Source organism: Gavialis gangeticus, unplaced genomic scaffold, assembly GCF_001723915.1.
Source record: "Gavialis gangeticus isolate Ggan-Ray unplaced genomic scaffold, GavGan_comp1, whole genome shotgun sequence".
NCBI classification, from domain to species: domain Eukaryota; kingdom Metazoa; phylum Chordata; order Crocodylia; family Gavialidae; genus Gavialis; species Gavialis gangeticus.
The window spans coordinates 14,841,682-14,869,177 of NW_017728996.1; the positions used below are offsets into that span (position 1 = coordinate 14,841,682).

General features: G+C 44.6%; 1 protein-coding gene across 1 annotated transcript in view; it reads right to left on the reverse strand.

Annotated features, from left to right (window-relative positions):
* SV2B (synaptic vesicle glycoprotein 2B) overlaps positions 1-27,496 on the reverse strand; it is a 127,001-nt gene that overhangs the window by 58,003 nt on the left and 41,502 nt on the right. Inside the window, exon 2 of the mRNA XM_019504046.1 lies at positions 1,728-2,613. Within this exon, the coding sequence (XP_019359591.1) occupies positions 1,728-2,259 (532 nt within the window). The 5' untranslated portion in view covers positions 2,260-2,613. The remainder of the gene's footprint in view (positions 1-1,727; positions 2,614-27,496) is intronic.

Sequence of the window (27,496 nt, forward strand, 5' to 3'; positions counted from 1 at the left end):
TGCTGCCCCCTGATCATGCGAGTGGCCTCCTCTGGACCCTCTCCATGTTGTCCACATCCCTCCTGAAGTGTGGCGCCCAGAACTGGATGCAGTACTCCAGCTGCAGCCTGACCAGTGCTGCACAGAGGGGGAGGATCACCCCCCTGGACCTGCTCGAGATGCATCTGTGGATGCATGACAAGGTGCGGTTGGCCTTCCTGACCACGTCCCCACACTGCCGGCCCATGTTCATCTTGGAGTCAATGATTCGTTGGGGTCCTGGTTCACACTCCTCTCTGTTTTCTCACTGCAGACTTTGCTATGGAGTAAGTGCACTCACTCCACTCTGTGCCAGCTCGAGAGAGGGCAGAACCTCATTGCAAAAGAGCGAGTAGTCTAAAAAGACAGAGGAGACAAGGCAGGCTCACACTGCACTGGCTGCCGAGAAGGTGGACTTCTTACAAAAAAGCCTCAACAGAAAATGTTCAGCAAATCCCATACAAGGGCTTTCTTCCCTGTCCTCCAATGTCAATCTCCGTCCTCACCTACTCAGCACTCTTCATCCTTGATGAGAAAAATCCCTCTTTCCCTTATGCAGCACTCAGTACCTCAGTGGCAGGCATGATTTAAATTTATAGACAGGCAGGCAGGCAGATCAATACACAGATAAAGTCAATCCTGCAGCAATACGTATGCTTTCAAGGCAAAGAGAGCTAGACAGACAGATACATAGGAAGTTCCCATGTAACAAAAATAAATAGGAGTTGAAGGGAAGTCTAATGTCCTGGGAATGGAACATGCAAGCAAATGAATCTCAGCACAAGAGATTCTCCCCACTCACATTATATCGCTTAATATACAGGCTCTTCATAAAGTCCTTGTGCGCTGTTAAATTTTAATGACATAGGTTGTAGGTATGATAGAACCAATCTGTAAATGGGATTTAAAAGCAAATTTATTAAAGTTTTAGGACAACTAGAGTACACAGTGCTAGACTTTGTAAGTAATAACACATTTTTTCTTATTTCACATCCTTTGCCAAATGAAAAATGGCTACTGTAGACGAGAAGGTAAACTGTCCTGTGGCTAGCAGAACTGAAGTCCATATCAGCTGTGAGAAGAAAACGGTGGTTATGTCGAAGTCTAGCATTGTGTACTCGAGTTGTCCTAGAACTTTAATAAATTTGCTTTGAAATGCCATTTACAGATTGTTTCTATCACACCTACAACCTAAGTCATTAAAGTTTAAAAGTGCACACGGACTTTATGAAGACCCTGTATAATGAAACCGGCTCATACATGTTAGGTTCCCTCGTACCTGGAGGACACTGGTTTGTGAGCTGCTCGTTAAAATTTAGCCATTAAAGAACAGAAATCTGGTTCCCTGAGGGCTGAGGTTGGGAATGTCTCTTGTAACCCTCCTGCTTGCTTGTCCTTCCATGATGCTCATGTTTTTGTATAAACAAGCGTCCTTTTTGAAAGCTACAGATGAGACTGCATAATGGAGGAAATTTGAGTTTTTCCCAAGCTGTGAGTGTGAGACTCGCAGCCCAGACAGGGCTGGGTGAGGGCACAGCTCTGTGTTGTTTTTGAGCAGTTTCCTTGTCTTGGGAGTGCACGTAGCTGTCCTCAGTCCCATGAGTGTGCATGAAATGAAGGTCCTGGGTGCCCCCACTTTAAGAAATAAGATAATGGTTAAATCCAGCCCTGCTGCATGCTGCTTGAGGAAAGTAGTTAAAGGCACTTACCGAGCATCCCTTTGTTTGAACGGGACAAGCACATATCCTTCTCGGCACTGGGTAGCACAAACCCAACCACAAACACCTCGATTCCATCCGCCATCAGTGCCAAGCCGAGAACAAAGAAGAGTGTCCACTGGAAGCGCCCGTGGCCACACTCTTCAATGATGTTTTCATATTGGTGGGCAAGCTGTTCCTCATCCTCCATCCTCTGTGTCATGAGGTCTGCATGGTCCCTATAGTCATCAGCCACACCAGGGGCTTTCTTCTTCTGCTTGCCCTTAATGTCATCTGGGTGAGGGATGCCCTGATATTCTCCTTCATAGACTTCGTCATCTTCATCATGCCCTTCTGTGGCATCACTCTGGGCATCTTCTTCTTGAGCTGGCTCATTGCCACCGTGGTAATAGCCATCACTGGGTGCATACCCTTCATAGCTACTATCCTGATACCTGTAGTCATCTGACACTTGGTTCATCTCTCGTGCTATATCCTTAGCCCCTTGATACAGGTTTGCATTGTTTCTATACCTATCATCCATTCTGAGCGTAGATTTTTACTCTCTCTCTATATATATATTGTTTATTTGTGTGTGCAATTTCTGGTATCAGCTACACAAACATAACTTGTGTCTCCTTTAGAAAACGGACTTGATGCAAAGTTCACACGGCTTAAAAAAGAGTAAATCTTGAAAGAAGAGCTTCTGACAGGGCTTTTCATAAAGTTTCACGTTTCAGCTCTAATTTTTTACTTGCTTTCTTCAGGAGGAGGGAAGGTGTAGCTAGGTCGTTGGCAAGAGATAAGTGAAGGATCAGCAAGTTTGTTCAACCAGGAGCTAAGAGGACTTGGCAGGTTGCTTGTTTTTCAGATTCATTGTGCTGATGAAGGTCATGATCTGAGAATGAGAAAGCAATAGTGATGAAACAGCGGCACAAAGAGGAGGGAAATGCACAGAGTTAAATATACAGCCTTTTGAATCTCCAAAAAAAAAAAGAAGATGGAAAAGTTGGGGTTTATTGCTGCATTTTACAAATAGGTAAAGCCCAACCCACCCCCCTTTTGGGCTCCCCCATCCCAGTCATACAAATGCTTTAAGTAGGCTGGGGGCAGCGTGCAGCATGGTGCCTACTTTGAACCACACAATGTCATCCCAAGAAGTCCTGCCTCCAAAACTCATCCTAGGGCTCCATTGAGAATATCAAGTAGTGCTGATCAGTCAGTGCTTTTAGGTTACTACAGACATCTCTGTCTGCCTATCTGGACCTCAGTCATTATGGTATTTTAGACTTTCCTCATAATTAAAATAACCTGAACTATACATTTTTTTAAACCAAAGCCCAGATGCAATTTTATTACATGGATTTTGCTTTCATAAGTGTCCCCCCGCTTTGCAGAAAGACGAGGAAGAGAACACAAGTGAAGAGAGAGATTCTCATTTAACTATGCCCTGTTTATTCCAAGTCTAATAGCCACTGGATGAGAAGTTTTCACAGCAAGGAACAAATGAAGTTAATATGAAATCATCACCCTCTTTGGAGAAACCTGAAAAAAGCCAAATCATTTATAAATAGTCTCAGATTTTGAACACCTGGATTCAATTATTTTTTCAAGTTGAATTGCAGCCAGTTGGCTCTACTGTGCTCTCTGGCATTTGTCCCTGTGCACAACTGAAAATAAAGGCTTTGGAAGAAAAGGATCACTGGTAAATAAACACGGAGTCATGCTAGAAAAGTTAAAACACTGCAGACATGCTAGACACTTAGTTTCTGCTGTCTGGTTCTAGCCTAAATAAATGAATAAGCCATGAAATGACATAGCTATATTGATGTGGAGCCTGCGGGCACTATGATTTTGTATGCGCGTAAATGTATGCACACACAAACTGTATATAAGTGTCAGCAGAGTTTAACGTGCAAAGCTGGTATTCTAACTAGCAATGCAGACTCTCTCCACTTCAGAATATTATCCCTGCCGCCTAGACACGGTGGAAATGCCATAAAACTAAAAAGCTGTACGAGTCAGAAAATAAATATCACAAAATAAACCTTCTCAAATGTTCATGCTAGAAGGAAATTAAGGGAATTAAAGTCCAATTAGCATGGAAAATGCTGCTGTCAAGTCAAATATAGCCTATGCATACAGAACTAGGCCTTTTCTTGCTGCGTTGAAAAGCATCCCTTTGTGTATGTATGGGGATCCACCAAGAAGCCCCAAGCGTTTATGAAAAGCCCCGAGCGTCCTGCTGAGATATGTATGCAACACCCTAAGGAGTTGCATGCAGAGTAAACAGGTTTCCTTCCCGTTGCTGCGGCGTCCTATGATAGATCTGCTCACTAGCTCATTTACCAAAGAACTCTTCAAACCTGTTAATGGAGCTTGCTAACAGCAGGAAGTGTGAGCATGCTGGGCAAGCATATATCCTTTTAAAGAGGCAGCTTCCCTTTACTCTTTTCCAGTGCAATGCTACGTATGTGGCCTGATACTTCCAGGTTCACTTTTGAACCACCTGCTGCTTCACAGATCTGGGCAAGTTTCCTTAATATGATTCCCCCGGAAGTGGCATCATAAGCCTTTCTGGGAGTATGGTAAGGCCTGGCACTTGCAGAGTAACATTGTGGAATCAGAGCTCGTGGCAGAGGTGATACCTTTCATTAGACAAACTAGATGTTTGCAAAACAAAAAAATTATTTAATTGCAAACTTTCGGGCACAAGCCCCCTTCTCATGGCACTGTATATATGCCAAGGACGTTGCTTTAACTGAGTGCAGAATACCTGTCTCCACCACTGCTGGGTTGGGTTTGTTCTCATTAGCTTTTGAGCATTCAAGAATGACCTCACTTCCAACAGTCACTGAGGAACTAGTCATTTGACGACCAGTCTTACAGCAAATTAGTGGCCCAGTATTAACTGCGTATAAAACTTGGCCCCGTGGCGGTGATTGACCCTAATCTCTTGAGGCATGACCTACAAGAAGCTAAGTAGGAGGTTTCCTAGGTCTGGGACAGACTGCAGAGAAGAGTGAGCCAAAGTTGAGGACTGAATATTGTGGATCCCTCCAAAGCACACCTCACTGTCCTCTGATGGCACCGCTCCTTGAGTGCCCAAGGCCTGACCGCTCCTCCCCACCCAGGCACAATCAGCCTTTTAGAAAGGCCTTTTGCCTTAAAAGAAACCTAGGGAAAACAAGCATCTTTTGGCCGGAAGCAGACCAGGATGCTAGGCTCTCCACTGATTTCTTTCAGGATCACACGTGCAGCTTAAGGCATGAGTTTCGCTAACCAAAAGACCTGCAAATAAGATGCTTTCCCTTTAAGATCCAGGAAGCCAGCACCTCTCAGCAACCACTGCAAGGCCATCCCTCACTGCTGTAGCTCCCCTGACATTTGTGGCTGCATTAAGCAAGTTTCTCCATTCCCTTTCTTTTTGCTGAATCACCCCATACATTTTACATTAGGTTAAAAAGGAAGCCGGGCCGTTTTCCAAGACTCAGAGAGCAACTGATAATGAAAAAGAAACAAAACCCCCCCACAACCCTAGCAGCACGGAAGTGGTTCCATCAAGTCAGAAAGATCAAGAGACCGAAGCACACATCTAAGTCAGGAGAAGCATTTGCATCTAGTCTTGGTCTGTTTATATGCAGGGGAGTTAATACATTTGACAGCCATCAGAGGCACTTAATAGGTTTTACAGCACTCGTTTCATTGCTAAGGGGCTTCTAGTGTTAGTTTGAAAAATATCCAGGCTGCTGGAGAGCTGAAAAAACATCTCATTTGTGAAATAGCCTCTATTATACTAAGACTCATGCCAGGGGTGAACATTATGTTCTTGGATTCAGTGAAAATTGAATTCCACAGAGACATATTTTCTTTTAAAAAGAAAGGGGCAGGGTTTTGAACAAAAGGAACAATATTCCCTGCCACGGTGAATCCTAAGAAACAGCAGAACCTATTACTGAACTCTTCGTGTAGCATTTGTTGGCAGGTTATGGTTCAAAGTGACCCAGGTCTCAGCCTGTCAAAGCAGAGTGTGTGACCTCAATGTATTTCAACTGCTGCTTGCTTTTCTGGAAATAAAGAATTGTTCTATGCTACTTGTTCTATAAAAGGAACCAAAAAGCTTTCTTTCTAAATGAAAAAATAATATGCCATTAGCAAACATTAAAAGGTTCAAAATCAGTGGGACAATTTCAAATCCCAGATCAGTCACAGAATGTAAGCCTAGGCAAATATATACATAAAGGCAAATATATGCATAAGAAGACAACATCATTTTAAATAATTTTCAATACCAAGATTTGAGCTGGGGGTTCACTATGCCACCTGCAATAATAGATGTCCAGGAGCTGGAAGAGACAGGAGAGACCCACTGGAGAATCCAAACTAGAAGAATTGTTTTCTACAGCATGGCACCAGTACATCAAGGAATACGGGGAATGCATGTCTCTCGGTGTGGACACATGTACATTTGGGGCCCTTTCAGATGGGGAATGTTTTAAAAAGGCAGCAGCTGGTATGTTCTAATGGCAGGTCCGAACCAATAGAGAATGGTGTAAATGTAGCAAAACTGCTCCAACTTTAAACCTGGATGAATTCATGTTAAAGCTGGAGCAGTTTTGCTACATCAGAATTGTTCTTGGTTTGTTCACATGCAAGAATTGGAACATGCCAACTGCTGCCCTTTTAAAATGTTCCCCTTCGGACAGGGTCCCAAATGTACATGTTCACACCCTGTTGGTATGGTCTTATTGGCTAGTGATATCATCTGTTGCAGAACAAAAATGCAACGCAGAATTCAAGTCTTGGTAAGTCAGAAGCTTTCCAGTTCACATTGATTTTACAGACTGCAAGGTTGTGGCCTGTTCAACCCTAGCAGTAGCCCAGGGTCATCACAGCTTCTCAGTGGCCTCTGAGTGTTTCTTCATTTTGTAGATCTGCTAGAGACCAGAGGTAAATCCGTCATTTCCACAGACAATGTCTAGCAACATTTTCTGGGGTTTAGAGTAGGAGAAGTGCACCCTGTCCCAGAGCAGAGCTCTCTATTGCTACAGCATTTGCAGAATCCCAGAGAATATACTCACTGTAACATGCAACTACTTGGCCAACAAGTCTGCTTTGATCTAAAGTGACACAAGCCACCCACTGGCTACCACCACTGTGTTTTGCATAAAAGCCTTTCTCTGTTACATGTACTTATACCATCAGTCATTAGTTTCCATGAAAGTCTAGGGAATGTACCTGTGGTCGGAAAGCACCATATAGTCCATTATCGTTATCCCCCCACTTTTATTACACACAGAGGACCCAACCCAATGCCCAGTGATATCAGTGACCATCCTCCCACTAGTTTCACGGGGAGCTGGGTTGTCTCCGGAGCAGTCTAAGGACATGCTTAGGAACTGTGTTAGGAACACAGGGCTGGAAAGTCCTCCTGGCTCATCGTATCTGGCCCCTCATACTGCAGACAACTGTGTCATATGTTCCCTTTCAAAAAATCATCAAGCCCCAGCTTAGAAGTCATTAGATGTTTCAACCCCTTCTACCTAAAGGAAGGCTATAGCAGAACCTGCCCACACTGATCCTTAGGAAACACCTTCTGATGTTCAGCTTAAATGTACTCAGAGGTGGTTTTTACCCATTTGTACTGGTGCAAGCATTGCCCTTTAAATCTTCTTCCTCCCTAGTCTTCATGCCCCATCCCATGAGCTAGCAAACTTTGCCATTGGACTAGGGAGGATGCAGTACAGGAGCTGCTCCCTAAAGAAAGGAGCGGTTGTCATTTCAGTTATTTTATTAACTGATGCCAGCTTAACCAGAAGAGCTGTAACTAGGGTTGCCACTTGGTCATGCCATTCAGAGTCCTTCACAGCCATCTCTAACTCCTGACCTGAGCAAAGTTAAGCATAATCCTGCCTTTGCCTTCGGACAGGTCTGGCAGTAACTTACTCTCTGCCCCATACACTCTGCATTACCTGCCCTTCAAGTACCCCATAACTGCAAGATGGGCTAATCTTCCTCTATTTTAGGGTTCTCCATAGTCAGGTGTCTAAGAATATCCTCAGCTCTAAATGCCACATGCCCTGCAATTGTCCCACATATCCTACATACCACTAAATACTGAAAATCTTCATGCTACTGACCTTGTTTCCACTCCCACAACTGCATGGGTCCATGACACCACACTACCCTTGCCACCAAATTTCTGGACTCACAAGGAGCAGTGGCAGGACCCCACCTGAAGCAGCAGGGGAGTGGTGGCAGCATTAATTGCCATGGCTCCCAGTGCCACAGCAATTAACGCTACCCCTGCTTGCCTGCTGCCAAATTTTCAGGTCCATGATGAGCCCCACAGGGTAGATAATAGCACTGCCACATGGGGCCATGCTGCAGCTGGATCTGTGCGCCAGATTGCTCCATAGCCAGATCCAGAACTGAATGGGGTTAAGCCAGCACTCAAGGTCACACCCACACACCAACCTTACAAGCTGCCCCTGCATGCAGGATCTGGCCCATGTGCTGACCCTGCACTGCGCATCCAACATACAGGGCCAGATAGCTTGAGCACCATTGCTCTAGACATATTTTGTGTTCCAAAGCACTGGAGCTGGGGACAAATGCAAATGCCACAGTACCTCCATTATTGGCCTAGGACCTTGAAAGTAAGGTAATTTCAAGGTACATCCCCAGGCATAAGCATATAACCTACAGAATATCATCAAGCTTCCTATAGCAGAGAGAGAGCTGGAATGAGGCAAGGCCTAGAAAGGGGCTCCACATAGGAGATTATTCATCGAGAAGATGCATTCTCTCCTCTCTCTGGTGACAGGACATAAGAAAGCCTTGGATTGGGCAGTTAGCATTAGTAGATTGAGTGTATCTGTTGTTAGTTAAGACTCTTTTGCTATAAATCCAGTCCTAGGGACAGTGCCTGGAAGTGGATCTATATGTTCCCAGACTGGGGAATCTGCATACTCTTCTTTCACCACCAAAAGTGTGTGCAAGTGTGTGTGCACACAGAGAGGGAAAAATAAGTCCTATAGAGTTAAAATTCAGACCCCTGTGCTTCCAGGTTGAAGCAAGGGATGCTCTCAAAGTCTAAAGCTGTGGAAAAAGAGAAAGGAGAAGGAGGAGAGAGAGTACGTGTGTGGGGGATGAGGAAGGAAGGGAAACGCTAGGAGGAAGTGAGAAGGACTCACAGACACATTTTCTGGGGATCTGTAGCATCCACCAGAATAGTCCCCTGAAGCAGATGGCTGATCAGTTTAACATGCTGTCTCCGGGATAGCTCCTTTGGCAAAGTTTCCCACCGCCCCTGCCCCAAGAGCTGCTTTCTGCTGGCAGGGTTGGGAAGACGCCCAACTCCTATGGTGGCCATAAGGACACTCTGCAGTCAAAAAGCAGGCTGTGTAATGAGAAAAGGAGGACATTTTTCTCCTTGAAGAGAAAGGAAATCCTACAGATGCACTTGTCTGATGTTCCAATCTCAACAGAACTATTAAAGTTGATACAGGTAATTGGGTTCATTTATATGCACACAGGGCCAGAGTCTCAGAGAAGCTGAGAACCTGCAACTCCCACTGGACAATATCCTGGACTTCGGGAGGGCCTGCATTTATATGGTTGTTATTTAATGTAGTAAAGTAGCATCAAACGGACCCAGCTGAGGCAGCAGTAATGTACTAGGTCCCATGCTTCTTCTCTTTTACGAGATGAAAGCTGCTCCCATGGTTAGGGCAATAGTGGACGAAACGTATTCATTTTGCTGCTTTAGTGCTGACTTTCTTGGTGGCTTTGGACAAATCACTTAGCCTTTCAGTATCTCAGTTACCCAACTGGAACTGACCCTGTCCTAACCTCATGGGAATGAATGCATTAGTCAGATGCTCAGACACTGGATGAAGCCATTGAAGATAATGAAACAGCTCTTACCCAAAGATTTTTACAGCCCAACTAAGTAACTGGAACTGAGACCCTGTGAGGTTAAGTGATTTCCATAAGAGAGACTGTAGCAGAAGGAGCCATTGAACCCTATAGTTTAGCTACAAGACCTTTGCTTCTTTCTGTTTGTAGAGCTATGATCAATGGACTTAGTAAACTATGAATTCTCTCTGAAATAGGTTTCTCTGTCACTTATAATATAAGGTTTCCTTTGGAATGACCTGGATAAATCTCTGGCTCTGCACCTTCATCTACCACTCTGCATGCATTCCTTTCCTTCTTTTTTTCTCACAGACATGTTTCTTTCCAATAGTTCAGGGCCTCTCTTCCATAGACTTTATGCCAGTGATTCCCAACCACGGTGCCGTGAGATCCTTTCAGGGGTGCCATGGAGTGCCACAAAATTGTAGCACCATTAGGTGTGCCAACGTGATTCACAAGATAAACCCAGAGATTTCAAATAGGATTACATAGTGTCAAAACCATTCTGATCTGTTGTGAACCTTCTAATTTCTTTGCAACAGAAGAATTGCCCTATTATTTTTCTATAGTCAAAAAATGAGTGAATGCTAAGAACCGGCATTTTTGAGGGATACCTTCAGTCTATCAAGGAGTGCCTCAAGTCTATCAAGGGATGCCTCAAATCTAAAAAGGTTGAGACCCACAGCCCTATGCTGCAGCTCCCAACAGCTGAAGCAACACATCATGCATGCAGGCAACAGAGCCACGAATGTCTGAATCAGTCTCACCTTCACTGTTTCCTCTCCCCTTCCCCCAATTGTATTACTTCCTCTCGAGTTTTGCTTGTTTTATTTGCTCACTTAAAGATTAATTTAATGGCCTGAACCATCTCAGTTCCAAGAGAGGGCCTTGGGAGATGGTAGGCAATTCAAAACTGAAGAAAAAAACCCTCCGATGCATAATTCTCATGAACTGCTTACCCAAAGCAGAGGAAGCAAAGGAGAATGGATATATTTTAGTTAATACACTGTGTTGGTATTCTTTGATTTCACTTGAACATCATAATCTTTAGGGGACTCCCATAATGCTTTGAGCCATTTTTTCCATTTTGCTAGAATGAAACGAAACGGGCTGTTTTCCTCTTGTTTGCACTGCAATATTTTTGCCGCTTCACTTCCCTGTTTTACAAGCAGCCACAATTCTGCCCTCTACTCCCCCTCTGCAAGCTCGGTGACTTCAGCTGGATTTGAGAATAAAATAAGGGTCTAGCACAGAAATAATTCAAAGAGGGACTTTATTGAGTAAAGTGCGGAATGGTCCGAGCAGCATGAGTCTGGCCTTTAATGAGACGTATATAGGGCCTGTCTGTTTTTCTTTCTCAGAAAGCTGAGGGTGGCTTTTGAAAAGGCAGGTCAATTTAAAATGCAAAGCACTGAAAACAGAAGATGTAAATAAATCCTGCAGTTTTGGGAAAGGATAGTTCTATCTTCTGGCAGATAGATCCCACCTGCTTCTTTCATTCCCACTTCCAGCAAAGCCCCCAGTCAGACTGACCCATCCTCCCCGTTAATGACAACCCATGACGGGAACCTAAAATCCCAACCTTTTTTAATATTTGGTGCATCTAGTGAAGAAAGGCTAACAGCTTGGAACCACAGGTTGGCAGGTACATTCATTGTTACATCTAATCTGACCTTAAAACTAAACCACACCCTAACCCATATCGACTCTGATCACTACTGCATTGTACAACCTCTTGTACTGTACTATGTATATTTGCATAGTAAATAGCCTACATAACTGTGTCGGCAAACGGGTGAGCATTGTTTAGGAGCTGTATGAGGTTTCATAGATTTCATAGATATTAGGGCTGGAAGGGACCTCATGAGATCATTGGGTCCACCCCCCTGCCCCAGGGGCAGGAAGTCATCTGGGGTCAGATCACCCCAGCAAGATAAGCATCCAAGTGATTCTCAAAGATATCCAGAGTAGGCGCTTGCATCACTTCTGCAGGGAGTCTATTCCAGACTCTGGAGACTGAGATGGTAAAGTTTTTCCTTATGTCCAGTCTAAAATGGTCTTCCAGTAGTTTGTGACCATTAGACCTTGCCTTCCCTTGGGGTATCCTGGTGAACAGATGTTCTCCCAGCTCCTGATGCACACCCCTTACATAGGCTGCCACCAAGTCTCCCATGTGCCTTTGCTTCTCCAGGCTGAACAGTCCCATGCCTCTCAGCCTCTCCTCATAAGGCCTGCTCTCTTGACCTCTAATCATGTGGCTCCCCTCTGGACTGTCTCAAGCTTCTCCACATCCTTTCATAAGTATGGGGCCCAGAACTGGATGCAGTACTCCAGCTGCAGCCTCACCAAGGCCGAGTACAGTGGGAAGATGACCTCTTCACTCTTGCTTGAGATGCATCAGTAGATGCAAGCCAGAGTTTTATTTGCTTTGCCAGCGGCAGCATTGCATTGGTGGGTCATGTTCATCTTGTGGTCAGTCATGACCCCCAAGTCTCTTTCAGTTATGGTGCTAGTGAGTGTGGCACTGCTGAGCCTATAGGTATGATGTGGGTTTCTTCTCCCGAGGTACACCCTTCCTCCCAGTGATTGCATTACCCCCTCAGTCTCCCTAACCCCTCATATCCAGGAGACAAATGGGAATTGGTTTGAGTAAAGCATTTAGACCAGGGGTGATCAACCGCCAATCCACAGGCCAGAGTCCAGCCAGTGGGGCTCCCCATGTGTCCGTGGAGAGCCCTCCAGGCCACGGTGCTGTGTGCTAACTCAGACACAAAGGGCAGTGTGGGGCCAAACCCAGAGTGCAGGAGCAGCAGAGTGCTCTCAGAGCCTGATTCCTGCCTGCAGGACTGGGCAGGGGTGGTGCAGGGCCCCAGAGCCTGATCCAGGCACACACGGTCCAATCTAGCACATGGACAAGCCCAATGCGCCTCATCTGGCCTCCAGGCCCAAAAGGTTGAGTGCCACTGATTTAAATAATAGCATGTGTTAGGAGAGCTAAATGGAACATGATACTCCCATCCCAGGAGTTACTGAGATTTTATTCATTTTTCCCCTCTCCCATATTAGGACCAAAAAAAAAAATTGGCAAAGCAATAATTGGGGGGCGGGGATTCAGACTGAGTCTGTCCAAAGCCATTATTTTCCATCATTTCTAAAGGTTCCATTTTAATTTAACTCTTTTTCCCCCTTTTTGTATGTACAAATTCAAATTTCCACATAAAAAGTTGTTTTAAATCACAAAACAAAGCTCTGCATTTAGAGCGCCTCAATGGGCTGTTGTGACAATGCTGAGCCCTCCCTCTCCTCCCCAAAAATGTTAAAGTGAAATTTGTCAATACTGCCTCTTTCCAACCAATAGTTGGTGATTTGAGGAACTGGTATATTCTGACCAAAAATAATTCATCAACATTTTCCTGATATCTGACATTATTCTGTGAGCAGGAGTTTCTTCTGCTGGAAACAAGAATGAATGCTAAGAAAGATGGCTCTACAATCTAATGATTAATTGAAAGAAAATGGCACTTCTGCTGGCTAAATAAGGCCAGACTTCCTATGTGAATGAGCCTGCATTTTCTCTGTAAATGAGGCTATGCTTTCTAAGGACCTGGCCTCTCCCATTCGCTAATGCAAATGTTTTAATCCCAGATGCAAGATCCAACAGCTACAATATCTGAGCAATGCTGTATCTTCCCTGATGCCTTCTCTCAAGAGGTAAACTACTCATCTTATCTCGAAAACAAGGCCCTTGGGAGATCAAATCAAGATGATCGCTACAAATACTGAATTCTTTGTAGCTATATCAGCTACTATCTTTTGTCCTTACTATGGGACTGACAGACTTCAGTACTTAACACAAGTGGAATCGTAATCACATTGTACAGCTAAGATATTTTATGTATCAATTAGCTTTATCATACCCATTGAATAACACCCATAATCATCATGTGGTGAACGTATCACCAGGCAGTACAGGTCTGTTTGTTGTTAATAAAGCAATTTTTATTGCCATGATGAGCTCTACTAAAGAAGTATAGTTCAAGGGGCAATTTGACTGAAAAGATGGATGATGCGCCAGAAGATGAGATTTCTAGACCTATGGAGCAATGCTGAGAAAGGATCCAAGACAGCAATACAGCAAGAAGCTTGAAGAGAGTGAAGATACCAAGACCAGCACAAGCAAAAAGGCTGGATATCAGAAAGACACTTCAGGGGTAGAGACTGGGGTGAAGGGTGATAGGAAAAGGGTTAGGGCCTCTAAAGGGAGCATGAAAGCTCTTGAGAGAATGACTGCTACAAAGAACGACCTCCATTGCTTAGAAACATGAGCTCTGAATTTCACCTTTCAGTACAACAAATCCATTGTATGCCACCCCCTTTAGAAATGAGCTCTTAATCTTCAGTCTGACTCTAGAATCAAACTCTTGATTCACTTTAGGAATTTCTATTTTACTGCCAAAACCAACTGGAATAATAAGCATACAGAGGACAAGGGGAAATGTATTAAGCCATATGGCTTTGAAACACATTTAGACAAAGTTAGTGAGGAAGAAAATATCAGCTCATCTAAATCACTACCAGCCTCGTGAAACGTTAGGGGATTATGCCTGGCTTGTTCAAAATATATCCCATCTCTTCTGTTGTAGATTTTTGGCTGTTTGCTCCATGTTTCATCCATACCATCCAAAAAACCTAGTCACATGGAAATGATGAGAGATGAATCCCTTGGGATTTTCCCATAGCCAGTTCATGAGCTGGTGTAAATCAGCCTGCTTCTATTGAAGTCAGTGGATCTGTGCTGATTTTCATCAGCTAAGGATTGGGCCCACTGTCTGCTGCTTTCTGCACGGGGCCTATGACAGATGCTTGCAGATGGATACGGGCACATCGGCAATAGCAGACATCACCTAAAGAAAGAATTATATCTAATTCCTTTTGTTTCTCTTCACATCTGCAGTCAAAAGGAATTTCAGTTGGTTTCACTGGATCTCACCTGGTCTGTGTTAAAGGAGAGACAAGCAACCGTAATGCTAGACTCGAACTTCCCAAACATGAATCCATAGGCCCATCTACCTTCCCCGCTCCTTCTATCAGGCTTCTAGCTAATGTGTTTTATCATAGCTTTCTTGACAGCGGTGTTTGACATAGACAAGGGGAAGAGGGTTTTTATTTTGCCATGAATGAAAGTAGTCCAAAAAAGCTACAAAATAAGCATGTTGTAATGAATGGGCATTGCTCTGTACTGTGTATGAGTTGATGTCGTGGCCATGTGGTATAGCTTCATCATGTATCCACACAATACAAATTTTACCAAACCAGGGGAAGACATTCAGTCATTATTATTTTATCCATTCAGTACCGTGTCTCACTGCTGCCTGGGAAGAGAAAAAGGTGTTTCCTTTCAGTCTCTCGCCAGTCTCACGGAAGGATCATGATAGAGGATCATGCCAACCTCATCTTCTAAATGCTTAGAGTACTGAAAAAAATGCAAATGTGACTCCTTATTCTGTCCATCCACGAGCAGAGCTCTGTTTGCTCCTCCCTCTGCCTGTAATCAGGGGTAGCAAAGTGATGCACATCTTCTTTCAAGGCCATGCACAGTAGTGCTGATTGAAGGTTTATATCACTGCAGTAAATCTTTGCTTATTTACAGTTATTGCCATCTTGTGATTTAAAGCAACACACTATTGAACCACAACACACACACACACACACACACACACACACGCACATATATATATACATATACATACATACACACTTTTCTTTCTCTTGAAAGAAGGGTTACCACTCAAGATATATAGACTCTTCATTCAGTTATGTGGTCATAAAATTGAGCACACAAATAATTATGACCATAATAATTAAACCTTTTGTTTAGACAGCCACCTGATTTTCAGGTATCACTAGACATGGGTACAGGTACAATCAACTGAAAGTGAACTTATTTGTGGGAGTCAAACTCAGCTGTAAAACAGAAGGCCATATTTAAAAAAAATCCAGGCTAGAACAGGCTGTAATAGGGTTTACTTTTTCAAACATTTTCTCTGAGTGTCTGGTAAGGGAGGTATTGCCCAGTGTTGTTTAACTGCAAAGTATGGTATTTATTGAAAAATAAAAGACTTGTTTGCAATCAGGAAGTTATTTGATGGATACTCTGATACAAGCCAGAAAAAAAGCATTAAGTGGAGTTTATTAAATAAACTAACTGGGTCACAAATTCTGAATAAGCAGCTATGAGTTACAGGTCCTATAAACAGAAAGTTGTTTGAAGGTCATTGACTTCATATCAGCTAGTGCAAAGAAATGGCTTTCAGTACCATAGAGAGCAACTCACGGTTTCTCTTCTGAGGCAGGTGAGTCAGGTAGAGTAAAACTCCACCGCTCAATGCAAGACTATAGATTTGTTTTGAGAGACTGCTATTTTTCTCTCTCTCCAGAATGGTGCTCATTTATTTACTCCTTCTGCATTATAGGTTGGTTGGAAGGTGGTAATGATGTATCCATGGTGTAGAGAAAACAGAGCTTGAGCAATTTAGTGTGCCATAAAGATGAATAATTTAATAGAAAAAATAATTTATTGTATTGTCATATTGTTGTTGGATTAGCTCAATTTGTTGACTGCAGGGTTTTTTGTTCTTTTATGTGCATACCAAGTGGTTTGTTATTTTTTATTTATTTCATACTTGTACAGCAGTAACTAAGGTACCAGTGATGATGAAGTGGTCATATCTTACTTCATTGCAGTAATGCAGATTCTATGATGATGCATGAGGCGAGTAGGAAATAAGTAACTTATCCTGACAGTTTGATGAATTTGGTGTAAATAGATGTAAAATCACTGATGGAATTACCCCAACTTATACTGGATGAGTTTCTATCTAATAGGCCTATGGTCTATTTCTGTGCTCCTATTTCATGCTGCATAGTGCCTTTTGCAAGCTGAAATGGGTCCATAAAGACCAAATACAAAGCAATTTTATTTGATGTGAGCAAACAGTGAGAAATGGAAACACTTGAAATGGAACATTAATGTTGCAATGTGATCCAAGTGGTTGATACTTAGTGGAGTGGGGAGCGGGGATATGGAAAGTAATTGCATTTTTAATTGGCTTTATTGTCAGATTGGAAAGCTATGGACTCCAATTTATTGTCAGATTGGAAAGCTTTAAGGGTGGAATCAGCACCTAAATGACTCGGGGTAGAGGACGTATACTGATTTTGAATACTTCTAAGCTATGAAGGTACCTTTAGAAACCCCATTTACAGTGACGGTATGTTGCAGGGTAAAGAAATGCAATATATAGTCCAAGAAAAGGACTCAGTGATTCATGGTAGCACTTTTGTTCAATGTATGATTCTATAAGGAACAGTTAAGTGTTGTGCAATACACTTTGTCTTTGGGCCCCCTAATGATTCTGCAAAGCACCTTTAAAAGGACCTCTATATATTTAGACTTATTTTTCAATACTGCAATGAGGTACCAGTAAAACACAGACATGATAGGCAGGAGAGGGGCATCTCAATGGGACCAGGATTCCCCACACACTTGTTGCACCAGTGTAACAGGAAGCCCCTTTCAGGAAGCACAGTTCTCCTGGCTTTATCTCCATTTCCTCTTGGGCCCCAGTGACCAATGGCAGTTGGGTTTCACCCCATGTACCTCTCAGTACATCTAAAGAGAGTGGACATTCACTACAATCAAACACCTTGGGCTGATCACTGCACCTGGTGTGGGGAAGAGTACGAAAGTGTTCATGGAGCAGGTTGGAGTTTAGTTTCCTGTCCTGTAAGGAAGAGTAGTTGGGCACTTTCTCTAATTTATGCCAATGGATAATTGCTGTAAAAGACCTCTGCTCCCGCCACACCTCTTTTCACTTTCCTCACCCCAGTTACACCTTGCTCGCCTTGCACATACAAAGTTCTGTTAACCAGAAAAATTCCCCCTAGCTATCTCTATCCTGAATCAGGTGCCTCATACCACACAAGTGGCACAAAGTAGATAGAGTGAACCATAGACTTGCCTTCCTGTGTATTGCCATAGCCCTCCAGGTCTTTTTAGATGCTTAGTTGCATGGTTTCACTTAGAGTCATGGCAGCATCTTGCCTTTTAAGACCCAAACATTCAAAAGACCAGTAGAGTTTCTCCTTAGAGCCTGACGTGCCTTTCCACATAAAACGGCGCACAGAAGAAAACTAGGCAAATGCTATTTCATTTGATTCTCTGCTGAAGCAGTACATCTGATGTCTTTCCACCATACACCGGGAACCCAGCAGTCTGGCATGTTTTCTTTTCTGCCTACACCCACCAGGACTTGTGTGTGGTTTCCATTAAAACACATATTCTCAACAACGATTAAAGTGCCATTGCGTCACATAACAGCAATCTTCACAGTGAAATTTTCTGTGGGTTGAGCCTAGCTTATACTTCCTTGTGCTTGTGTTTTGAACTGAGTGACAAAAAGTGGTACAGATTGTTAAGGAGCTATTACATTTTTAAACTGAATGTTCCTACGGGTGTGGATGCTTTTAAAGGTCAAGTCTAAGACAGTATGTGCTTATGCTAAGCTGGCACCGTGCTGATATAACAGATGAAACAAGTAACAATTATCAATGTTATCTGAAGAATAAACAGCTTTTCTAAACTTAAAGGCTGCTGAATAATAAGGAGAGTGTTTGTGAAACATAATATTAAATAACAGTCTTGGTAAAACCTTGTCACACAGCTGTGAAACAGTGGCGTAGACGGGCTAAGGAAAACTAGTCTACATATGAAGGGGCAGGCAAAAGGCCATGAAAGGTCAATTGATGGGCTGAATATGGACGGTGAACTGAAACAGATGGCATAAAGGCAGCTAATACATAACTAACAGACGGGGAAGAAAAATCACAGCTGAGAATTCAGCGAGAAAGAAAATGGTGAAGGGGAAGAGACCAACATCAGGGAGCAAGGATGTCTGGGAACAGAAAATGGTCACTGGCTCCAAGGGCTGGACTTCTGGGGAGGTAAGAAGAGTAATTTGTTCAGGGCCGTAAAAGGAGTAACCACAATGTAATTGCCTGCTCTGGGACCTGGGCAGCCTGTCGGGTCTCTCAGCCTTGGTCATGAGAATGGTGCCATGGTCTCTTCAAACTTCCTTTAGGTATTTATCCACGCACCCCCATATACACCTCGCAGTTTAATGCGTTTATCCTCACTTTACTGTCACAGTCAGGTAAGGAAGTGCTGGTATCCACAATATATAGAGGGGGGAATGAGGCTTAGAGACTAAGGACTAAATCCTGTCACCTCTACATCCTTACGTAGCACCCGCACATAACTAGCCACGTCACTACAATGTAGGGGATTTGTTCACAGTTTGGAGACTATTTTCCCCCATGGTGGAGCAGGATCACCCAGGTACCTGCCAGAAATGAAGAGGAAGGCACTCCACCCTTTTAGCCCAGTGGCTAGGGCACTTCCTCACAGAGTATGAGACTTGGTGCTAGGTCCCCTCACCCAGGGGTGGCTTGAAGCCACAACTTCCAATTCCCAGTAACGCACTCTGACACCAGGCCATGGGTTAGCACTGAGCAGGGCACTCGCTAGCTCTCCTCTTGAAACTGGCCTCCTGGCAGTGACAGGGGACAACATGGGGACAACTTCCTGGTGCAAGTGTTGGAGAGACCAACTAGGAGCCGTGCTCTTCTTAACCAGCTGCTCACAAACAGGGAAGCATTTGTGGGAGACGTAGAAGTGGATGGCAATTTGGGCAGCAGTGACCATGAGATGATCAGGTTCATGATCCTGACAAAAGGAAGAAAGAAGAGCCGCAGAGTCTGGACCCTGGACTTCAGAAAAGCAGATTTTGACTCCTGCAGGGAGCCGACGAGCAGAATCCCCTGGGAGGCCGGTCTGAGGGGGAAAGGAGTCCAGGAGAGCTGGCTGTACTTTAAAGAAACCTTATGAGGTTGCAGGAACAAATCATCCCTCTGCGCAGGAAGAATAGAAAATATGGCAGGCGACCAACTTGGCTTAGCAGAGAACTCTTCAGTGAACTTAAACACAAAAAGAAAGCTTAACAGGAGTGGAAGTTTAAACAGATGACTAGGGAGGAGTATAAAAATATTGCTCAGGCATGCAGGGATGAAATCAGGAAGACCAAAGTGCAACTGGAGTTGCAGCTAGCAAGGGACATAAAGGGTAGCAAGAAGGGTTTCTACAAGTAGGTTAGCAACAAGAGGAAGGTCAGGGAAAGTGTGGGTCCATTACCAAATGGGGGAGGCAACCTAGTGGCAGATGATGAGTAAAGGCTGAAGCGCTCAATGCCTTTTTTACCTGAGTCTTCACAGGCAAGGTCAGCTCCCAGACCACTGCACTGGGCAGCACAGTTTGGGGAGAAGGTGAGCAGCTCTCAAAGGTGAAAGAACAGGTTAGAGACTTTTTAGAAAAGTTGGACATGTACAAGTCCATGGGGCCAGATGCAATGTGTCCAAGGGTGCTGAGGGATTGACTGATGTGATTGCAGAGCTGCTGGCCATTATCTTTGAGAACTTGTAGCAATTGGGGGAGGTCCTGGGTGACTGGAAAAGGACAAATATAGTGCCCATCTTTAAGAAAGAGAAGAAGGAGGATCCAGGGAACTAAGACCGGTCAGCCTCACCTCAGTCCCTGGAAACATCATGGAGCAGGTCCTCAAGGAATCCATTTCTAAGCACTTGGAGGAGAAAGAAGTGATCAGGAACAGTCAGCATGGATTCACCAAATGCAAACCATGCCTGACCAATCTGATTGCCTTCTATAATGAGATAACTGGCTCTCTGGATGCAGAGAAAGCAGTGGACATGATATATCTTGACTTTAGCAAGGCTTTTGATACCGTCTCCCACAGCATTCATGCAAGCAAGATGAGGAAGTATGGGTTGGATGAATGGACTGTAAGGTAGATAGAAAGCTGGCTGGATCGTCAGGCTGAATGGGTAGCGATCAATGGCTCAATGCCTGTTTAGCAGCTGGTATCAAGTGGAGAGCCCCAGGGGTTGGTCCCAGGGCCAGTTTTGTTCAATATCTTCATTAACTATCTGAAAGATGGGATGGAGCGCACCATCAGCAAGTCTGGGGATGACATAAAGCTGGGGGGAGTAGGAGAACCTCAGTGGTTCAAAACCACCTGAAGGGTGGTTCAAGAGAGGATGGAGCTGGACTGTTTTCAGTTGGTGTGTGTAGATGAAATGGGGGCCCTAAATTGAAACAGTGGGTTTTTAAAAATACGGCTTCAATTTAGGACCCTTTAAAGCCCCATGTTGTGCACACAGCTGAACTTACCTGCCTCTCCGGTGGCAGGGAGGGGAGGGCAAGCTGTCGGGGGGCAGAGCGGTCCCTGGGCTGCAGGTGGGGGGGTTGGTGCTTCCCTCCATGGCAGCGGCAGCCCGCCCCCCTGGCGGCACCCACCCACAGGCACCCAGCTTGGGCGGTCCCGGGGGGCACTGTAGCCGTGGAGGGAAGCATGGGGCCCCTGTGCAGCTCAGGCAGGCAGGCAGGCTCCAGGGGGAAAAAGAAGATCAAGCTTGCTGCCTTGCTTGGGCAGAGCCTGCCTTCCCAGGCTGCTGCCAGGCTGCCTGCAGGGCTTTCTGCAGAGCCCCTGAGCTGCACAGAGCCTGGTGCTTCGCTCTGCAGCTGCAAGGCAGCAAACTAAAACACCTCAGAGTCATTTAAGGTGCATTATGCTGCTGAATTTCCTACAGGAGCAGGAATTACTGTGTAATACACCACCAATGTGTGCAAACACCAACACCATTAAAGCAGTGCAAAAGCATTTAACCCGCTTTAAAGTGTCATGCACACATGCCCCTCATTTTGTCTCCACATGGCCAGTGGTGGCAAATAACATAACAAGGAGCAATGGTCTCAAGCTGCAACAAGGGAAGTTTAGGTTAGATATTAAGAAAAACTCTCTCACTAGGAGGGTGGTAAAGTACTGAAATGGGTTTCTTAGAGAGGTGGTGGAATCTCCATCCTTTGAGGTTTTTAAGACCTGGCTCAACAAAGCTCTAGCTGGCATGATGTAGTTGGGGACAGTCCTGCTTTGTGCAGGGGGTTGGACTAGATAACCTTATGAGGTCCTTTTCAACCCCAATTTTCTATGATTCTATATGTATGGCCAGGAGGAGGAAAACAAGCCAGAGGGAGGATGGATTAGTGATGTGGATGCTGCCCTGTGCTCTGGCCCCTGCACTCAGTCACTTTTCTGCACCTTGCATTTACAATTCATTGGATACAATGGATAAACCAGAGTGGAACAGTTTCTGCTCTTTGGGCCCAGGGTAGAATGCAGCCTCCCCTTCCCCGCAGGGCAGCTTTCAATACATTTGTCCACCATCCCTCTGGGAGTGCGCCCCTTGAGCTTGCTCAGAAGAGAAGCACAGGGCAAATTAGCTACTGAGGCAGAAACAGAATCTAAGCTGTGTGTAACAGTCAAGAATTGAAGTCACACTGTTACATAAGTGACACTTAGCAACAGAAAGGATTTAGCCTTAAGTGTCTTCCCTGAGGTCTGTGGCAGACAATGGACTTGAGCGAACCCAAGTCTGCCAAGTTTTTGGCTAGTGCCCTAATATCCACCCAACTGTAAGGGGTGAGAGGCTGAAAGATTTCATAGCTCATGAATATGCCAGCTTCATGCTGATGCACCAATTTAGCACAGACTAAGAAGGAATCATGTAGTTACTGGCTACCCCTGGCTCTTCTGACCAATGCCTGTATTTCATTTAGAGCAGGGGTAGGCAATTATTTTGGGCAGAGACCCACTTACTGAGTTTTGGCAAGCCATTGAGGGCTGCATGACAGGCAGCCAGGGGCAAATAAGTATTAATTTTCTAAATTTTTTAGGGGCCCTGCAGGCCAGATAGAATGGCCTGGTAGGCCGTATCTGGCCCGCGGGCTGCCATTTGCCCACCCCTGATTTAGAGGGTTGCCCTTGGACAACTAAGCCTTTGTTGTCTTATGAGCTGGGACAGGTTCACAGCCCAGAGTGGTCTGATTGTAAGCTGATAGCCTTTAAAACAAACTCCCTGCAACTCAGCAAGTCTTGCCTGCCGCAAACAGCAAGATGTGCTTTATTAACAAGGAGCTGCTTAACATATTGGCAAAGACATGCCTCTAGCTACGGAGGGGACTTTCTTTCATTACTCTTTCACTCTCTGTTATTAAATAATGAGCTACCTAATTAACAAATTCATTAATACATGACAGGGATGAACAGATTTGCTCCAGTGACAGTCACTCATGAAAGCTGATGCTACTCTTAGTGGGGTTACACATATTATCCTCTTACAGAGGGAATTGCATTTGAATAGGTATCTTCATTAAGTATCTAATTAAAACACCGCCATTTACGCTGTCTTCCACTAACAGACAGAAACAGACAGTGGCTTTCAGTCACTGTGTACCCCTTTGCAATCCATAGTGTAGACTCTGCATCTTACTGCCTACACTCCTTCCATCGCCCTTGAATATCTCCTGCGAAACTTCATGCCTCTTTGCAGCTTACCCTAACACATGGAATTTACACCCCATGCATTTTCCCAAGCAACCATTCAACCCTATGCTCAAATTTTTCCATCAAACACCGTTCTGTTTCTAGGAATTTCAGCATTATACCCTGCACGTCTCCTGAAGGATGTCTTTACATGGTTGTGGACAGTAGCTATGGCTAAAAAATCATTATTTGTCAATAATTACCACATGGTAGTATCCAAGATACATGATATCTCCTTTATAATTAATTACTTAACATGAGAAATAACTGTAGCAACTCAGACACTAGATAAAAATGTCACCACTGGCGTTCCCTTGACCATCTTCCCATATATATCTGTGGACCTGACTTCCCCTGGTTGACATAAAGCAACGATCTGTGAAGTTACCTCTTGTACCGCAGAGGTCAATAGCTCTCTCTAGTGTGCTTTCTAGCAGGGTCTCCTGTGAAATCCCAGGTTCAGTTGTCCATGGCTCTAGGATTAAGGAGTCCGTGGGCTATGCAATTTCACTGTTAAGAACTGTTTCTGGATATTAAGAGCACGCCTTTCCTTACCAGGCATCAGTTTCAGGCATTGTCTCTGGAGAATATTGCTTGCCAGCTCCAGTGAAGAAAGTGTACATTCTCAGCAGATGTCCCTGAATTAAACTGCATCCCAAGAGGTCCTCGGTGCCTGGGCCCATAACAGTGCTTCCATGACACTAATAGGTTCTGTATTTATGTTTCCCTTCGGTGCTGCTGTACGATAAAATCTCAGGACCCAAAGTTATTATAATACTATGGGTTAGATTAAATAAGAACTTGGTTCTATCCCTAAAGCTCAGTATCTTTCTTTTTTTCCTGGAACTCCACCAACACAACTGCCTTGTGGCTGTTAAAACAATCAGAGTCGGAAACACAGTTCCTAATGTACCCTGTCTCTACAGAAATATACACACAGGCAGCAGTGAATGTTAATAGATGCTCACTTCTAAGGTTCACTCCAAGGGTATTTAGCAGGAAAAATACTGGGACAATGGATTTTAGTTCACCAATATTTATACTGCATATCTTTTGACTCTGTTTTTGGTAGGACACTAGCAGGGCTGGGCGGTGGGGAGAGGGGCTGTCAGGTCAGACCTCCTCTCTGCAGCGTCTGTGATCACCAAGTAGAGTCTATTAGCTGGTTGTCCAACCCACCCTTACTACAGCCAAGGTAAAGCAAGGATGTTGGGGTGTAAACCTACAAGGTGAGCCTTCCCTGGCTGGTAGCAGTGGAAGCTGCATTAAGCTTGTCCCAGCTTAATGCAGAAGTGCATATTGCTTATCTTCTACACACAAGTTCTTAAAGGCCTGACTGACATAAGCATGTGGCAGGAACTCAGGAGGATAGGAAGTTTTTCCGCACGGCTGGGTATGCAAGCTGAAGGTGTTTCAGGGCACTGCACATCCCGGCACTGACTTGGCAGAGAATTCTGTGCCTTGCATACAGCAGCATTACACGGCTAATGTGTTCACAATGATCCATTATTTATAGTCAGACTTTACCCTCATATGGTAACCTTCATATCGAAGCAACCCATGGCACTCTTGGAACTAAGGGCACACAGAAGCACTGCATCCAGCATCCCCTCTGGAGGGAGCTGGCTGGACTTGTGCACACAGTGTGCTTCACAGAGCTGACTGAACCTGCCGGCAACATGCCTTATACGGGGTCTTAGCAAATGCCCTGTATTCCCTAATGACGCCTATAGTGGCCCTTCTTGCAAAACAGCCTTACAAGCTTAAGCAACGCAGTAGTGGTCGGGCTGTCTTCCCATGACTAGGGAAGAAAGGAAAGGGACTGGAAAGAGGGAAAGGAAGAGCGGAGAGAGATACCATAAATGCTTTAGATAACACTGACAGGCAAACAAGCAAGAAAGAGCAACAGTAAAGCTCACAGAGAGAGAAGTGAAGTGGGTGACAGACTAGAAAGACAGGAAGGGTGGTGACAGAATAGAAAGGCAGAGAGAATGAAGAGGGGCAGCTGCTGATGTGCATGGAAGTTGTATGTGTGGAAGGGTTGGATGGGGAATAAGTTAAGCTGTCACCCATGCCTAGAGAGTCTGCAGCCAGAATGGGTCAGACCCACTGACCTCACTGTCCAAGCACTACCCTCATCCAACCCTCTTTGGCTCACCTGAGCCAATGGGACCATGGCTCAAAGTGCTGCAGCTGCTGTGTAGGCCTCTCGGGAGTTGGAAAATAACACTGCCTTGAGCTAGTCGAAAAGCACAATATCTCCACAATCAGACTTTTTAAAACTTCCAGTGCAAAGGCTGTGCCCTCACCTCTCCAGCAGCTGAGTAAATTCCTGCTTTCAGGCTGGGCATTAAGATAAATGATGAGGAGGCTTCAGCTCTGGAAATTAATAGCTGCAATATATCACCAGCCTGTGCTGCAATGGCTCGGTGTGTACGCAAGGAGAACATCCTCCAAATCGCCTTCTGGGGCAAGAGGCAGATTTATTGATACTTTCCAACTGACTCAACTCATTATTTATTGCTTACCTCGACTGGTGCTTGTGGGTAGGGGCATGGTGCGAAGGACAGAAGTTATAGTGAAACTGTTTTCCATCTGCCATGTGTGGTAAGAAGTTATTTTTACTTATGCTTCACCTGTGAATTTTCTGGGGTGTGCAAAAAAGCTGACAAGGTGAGCAACATTGCAATCTACCACATGGGCATAACTTCCTGGGATTCAGAGAGAATAAGGATGGGCCAGAGTTTAGGAAACCAGCAAAGGATTCTCATTTCTGCCAGTCATCCAGTGTGACCTTAGGCAAATCATTTAGGCTCTCCAGGCCTCAGTTCCCCATCTATAAAATGGGGTTAATGGGACTGCCACATTTCACAGGAGTATTGCAAGGATACGTGCATTCAAGGTTGTGAGGTTCTTTACCATCCATAGCGTGCGCTCTGTCCACACTCAGTAATGGAGCCATATCATAGGTACCTTGGATAGGAGGAGAGCTGCAAAGAGAGCCCTGAACATCTTAATGACTGAGGGATAAATTCAGAGGTTCAACCCTCGAGAGTTCAGATGGTGTTTCTCAAACCACTCTGATGGAGAAATTGCTCTCACAAGGACTGAGCCTGTTTAAGCCATTCTGGGAACACTGATTTTATCAGGGTCAAAAATACCACAAGCCTTTCTCAGGGGCTTTTGGCATTTCTACTTTCCACTTCAGCTGTACCCACAAAACGGAAGCTAAGAAAAAAAAAACAAAATAAAACATAACAAAAAATCAAGAGCCTTATCAAGCTCCCGGAAAGGTTTGGTTTGAGTGGAGGTTTCAGTGACGAGGAAGATCAGCTCTTATCATACATGAACTGGGTCACGTATCCTTCGCCTGGACTTTGAGTGAACTTTGGAATTTTTGCTGTACGCCGGCTTTGGCCTGCAGGGACGTGCTCCGAGCTCGGCACCGATCCCCCACTCTTACCCGCGGCTGTGATCCTGTCAGCTCTCCCTGAACACAGAGCCAGGCGAGGACACTTGCGTGAGTGATCTGCCAGGGAACTGCAAGACTCGTCCCAAAGAAGCAGCGTTGAGTCCTGGGCTGTAGTAGGGGGCTGTGCTGCTGGGGGTGCCATGTTTCCGAGAGGTAAAACAGATGCTTCCGGTGGTTATTTAGGTTCTTGTGGTATTTTTTTTTAAGTAAAAGTATTCAACCCAGAATCATGACCAAGATCCAGCTCCGCCCCCTACACTTACACATTCATTAATACACTTTTGCGAATGTGCATTAAATGGAATACCTCCATTGTGAGATATTAGAAAAAGGCGCATTAGCAAAAGTGCATTTTTTGTGATGCTTTAATGAGCATTAAAATAAACTAATGTGCATTAAGGCATCTCACCTGTTAACACCCCCTGTGATATTTCAACTCTACCAGCACTTTTGAGTGGACACATATAATTCCTCCTCTTTTCCTGTCCTAAAGCCTTGCACAATGACAGGCCCTGCTGTTACTAGACAACTTCAACGTTGAATTGAAGTGCCCTATCCTATTGCTTAATAATAATCTACTGTCTGTGGAAGCTGTTTCTATATGTCTACAGCATAACCTAACAGCTTTACAATTACTGGCCTATAAAAACTGAAATGAAAGCCAGATGTTGACTTTAAAAGCTAATAGGAATCCAGCCATTGAGTCAAGGTTTAGCCCAAAATGTTGGCAGTGAAATTGGAGGGGCAGGGAGGGAAAGTAGCCTGGAATAATCGAGATGTCGAGTACAGCGAAACCCAACTATTCACTGGGACAGGAAACTGAAACACAGGCGGCCATATAGCAGCAAGAGTCAGCACTGCAACCCAGGAGAAAG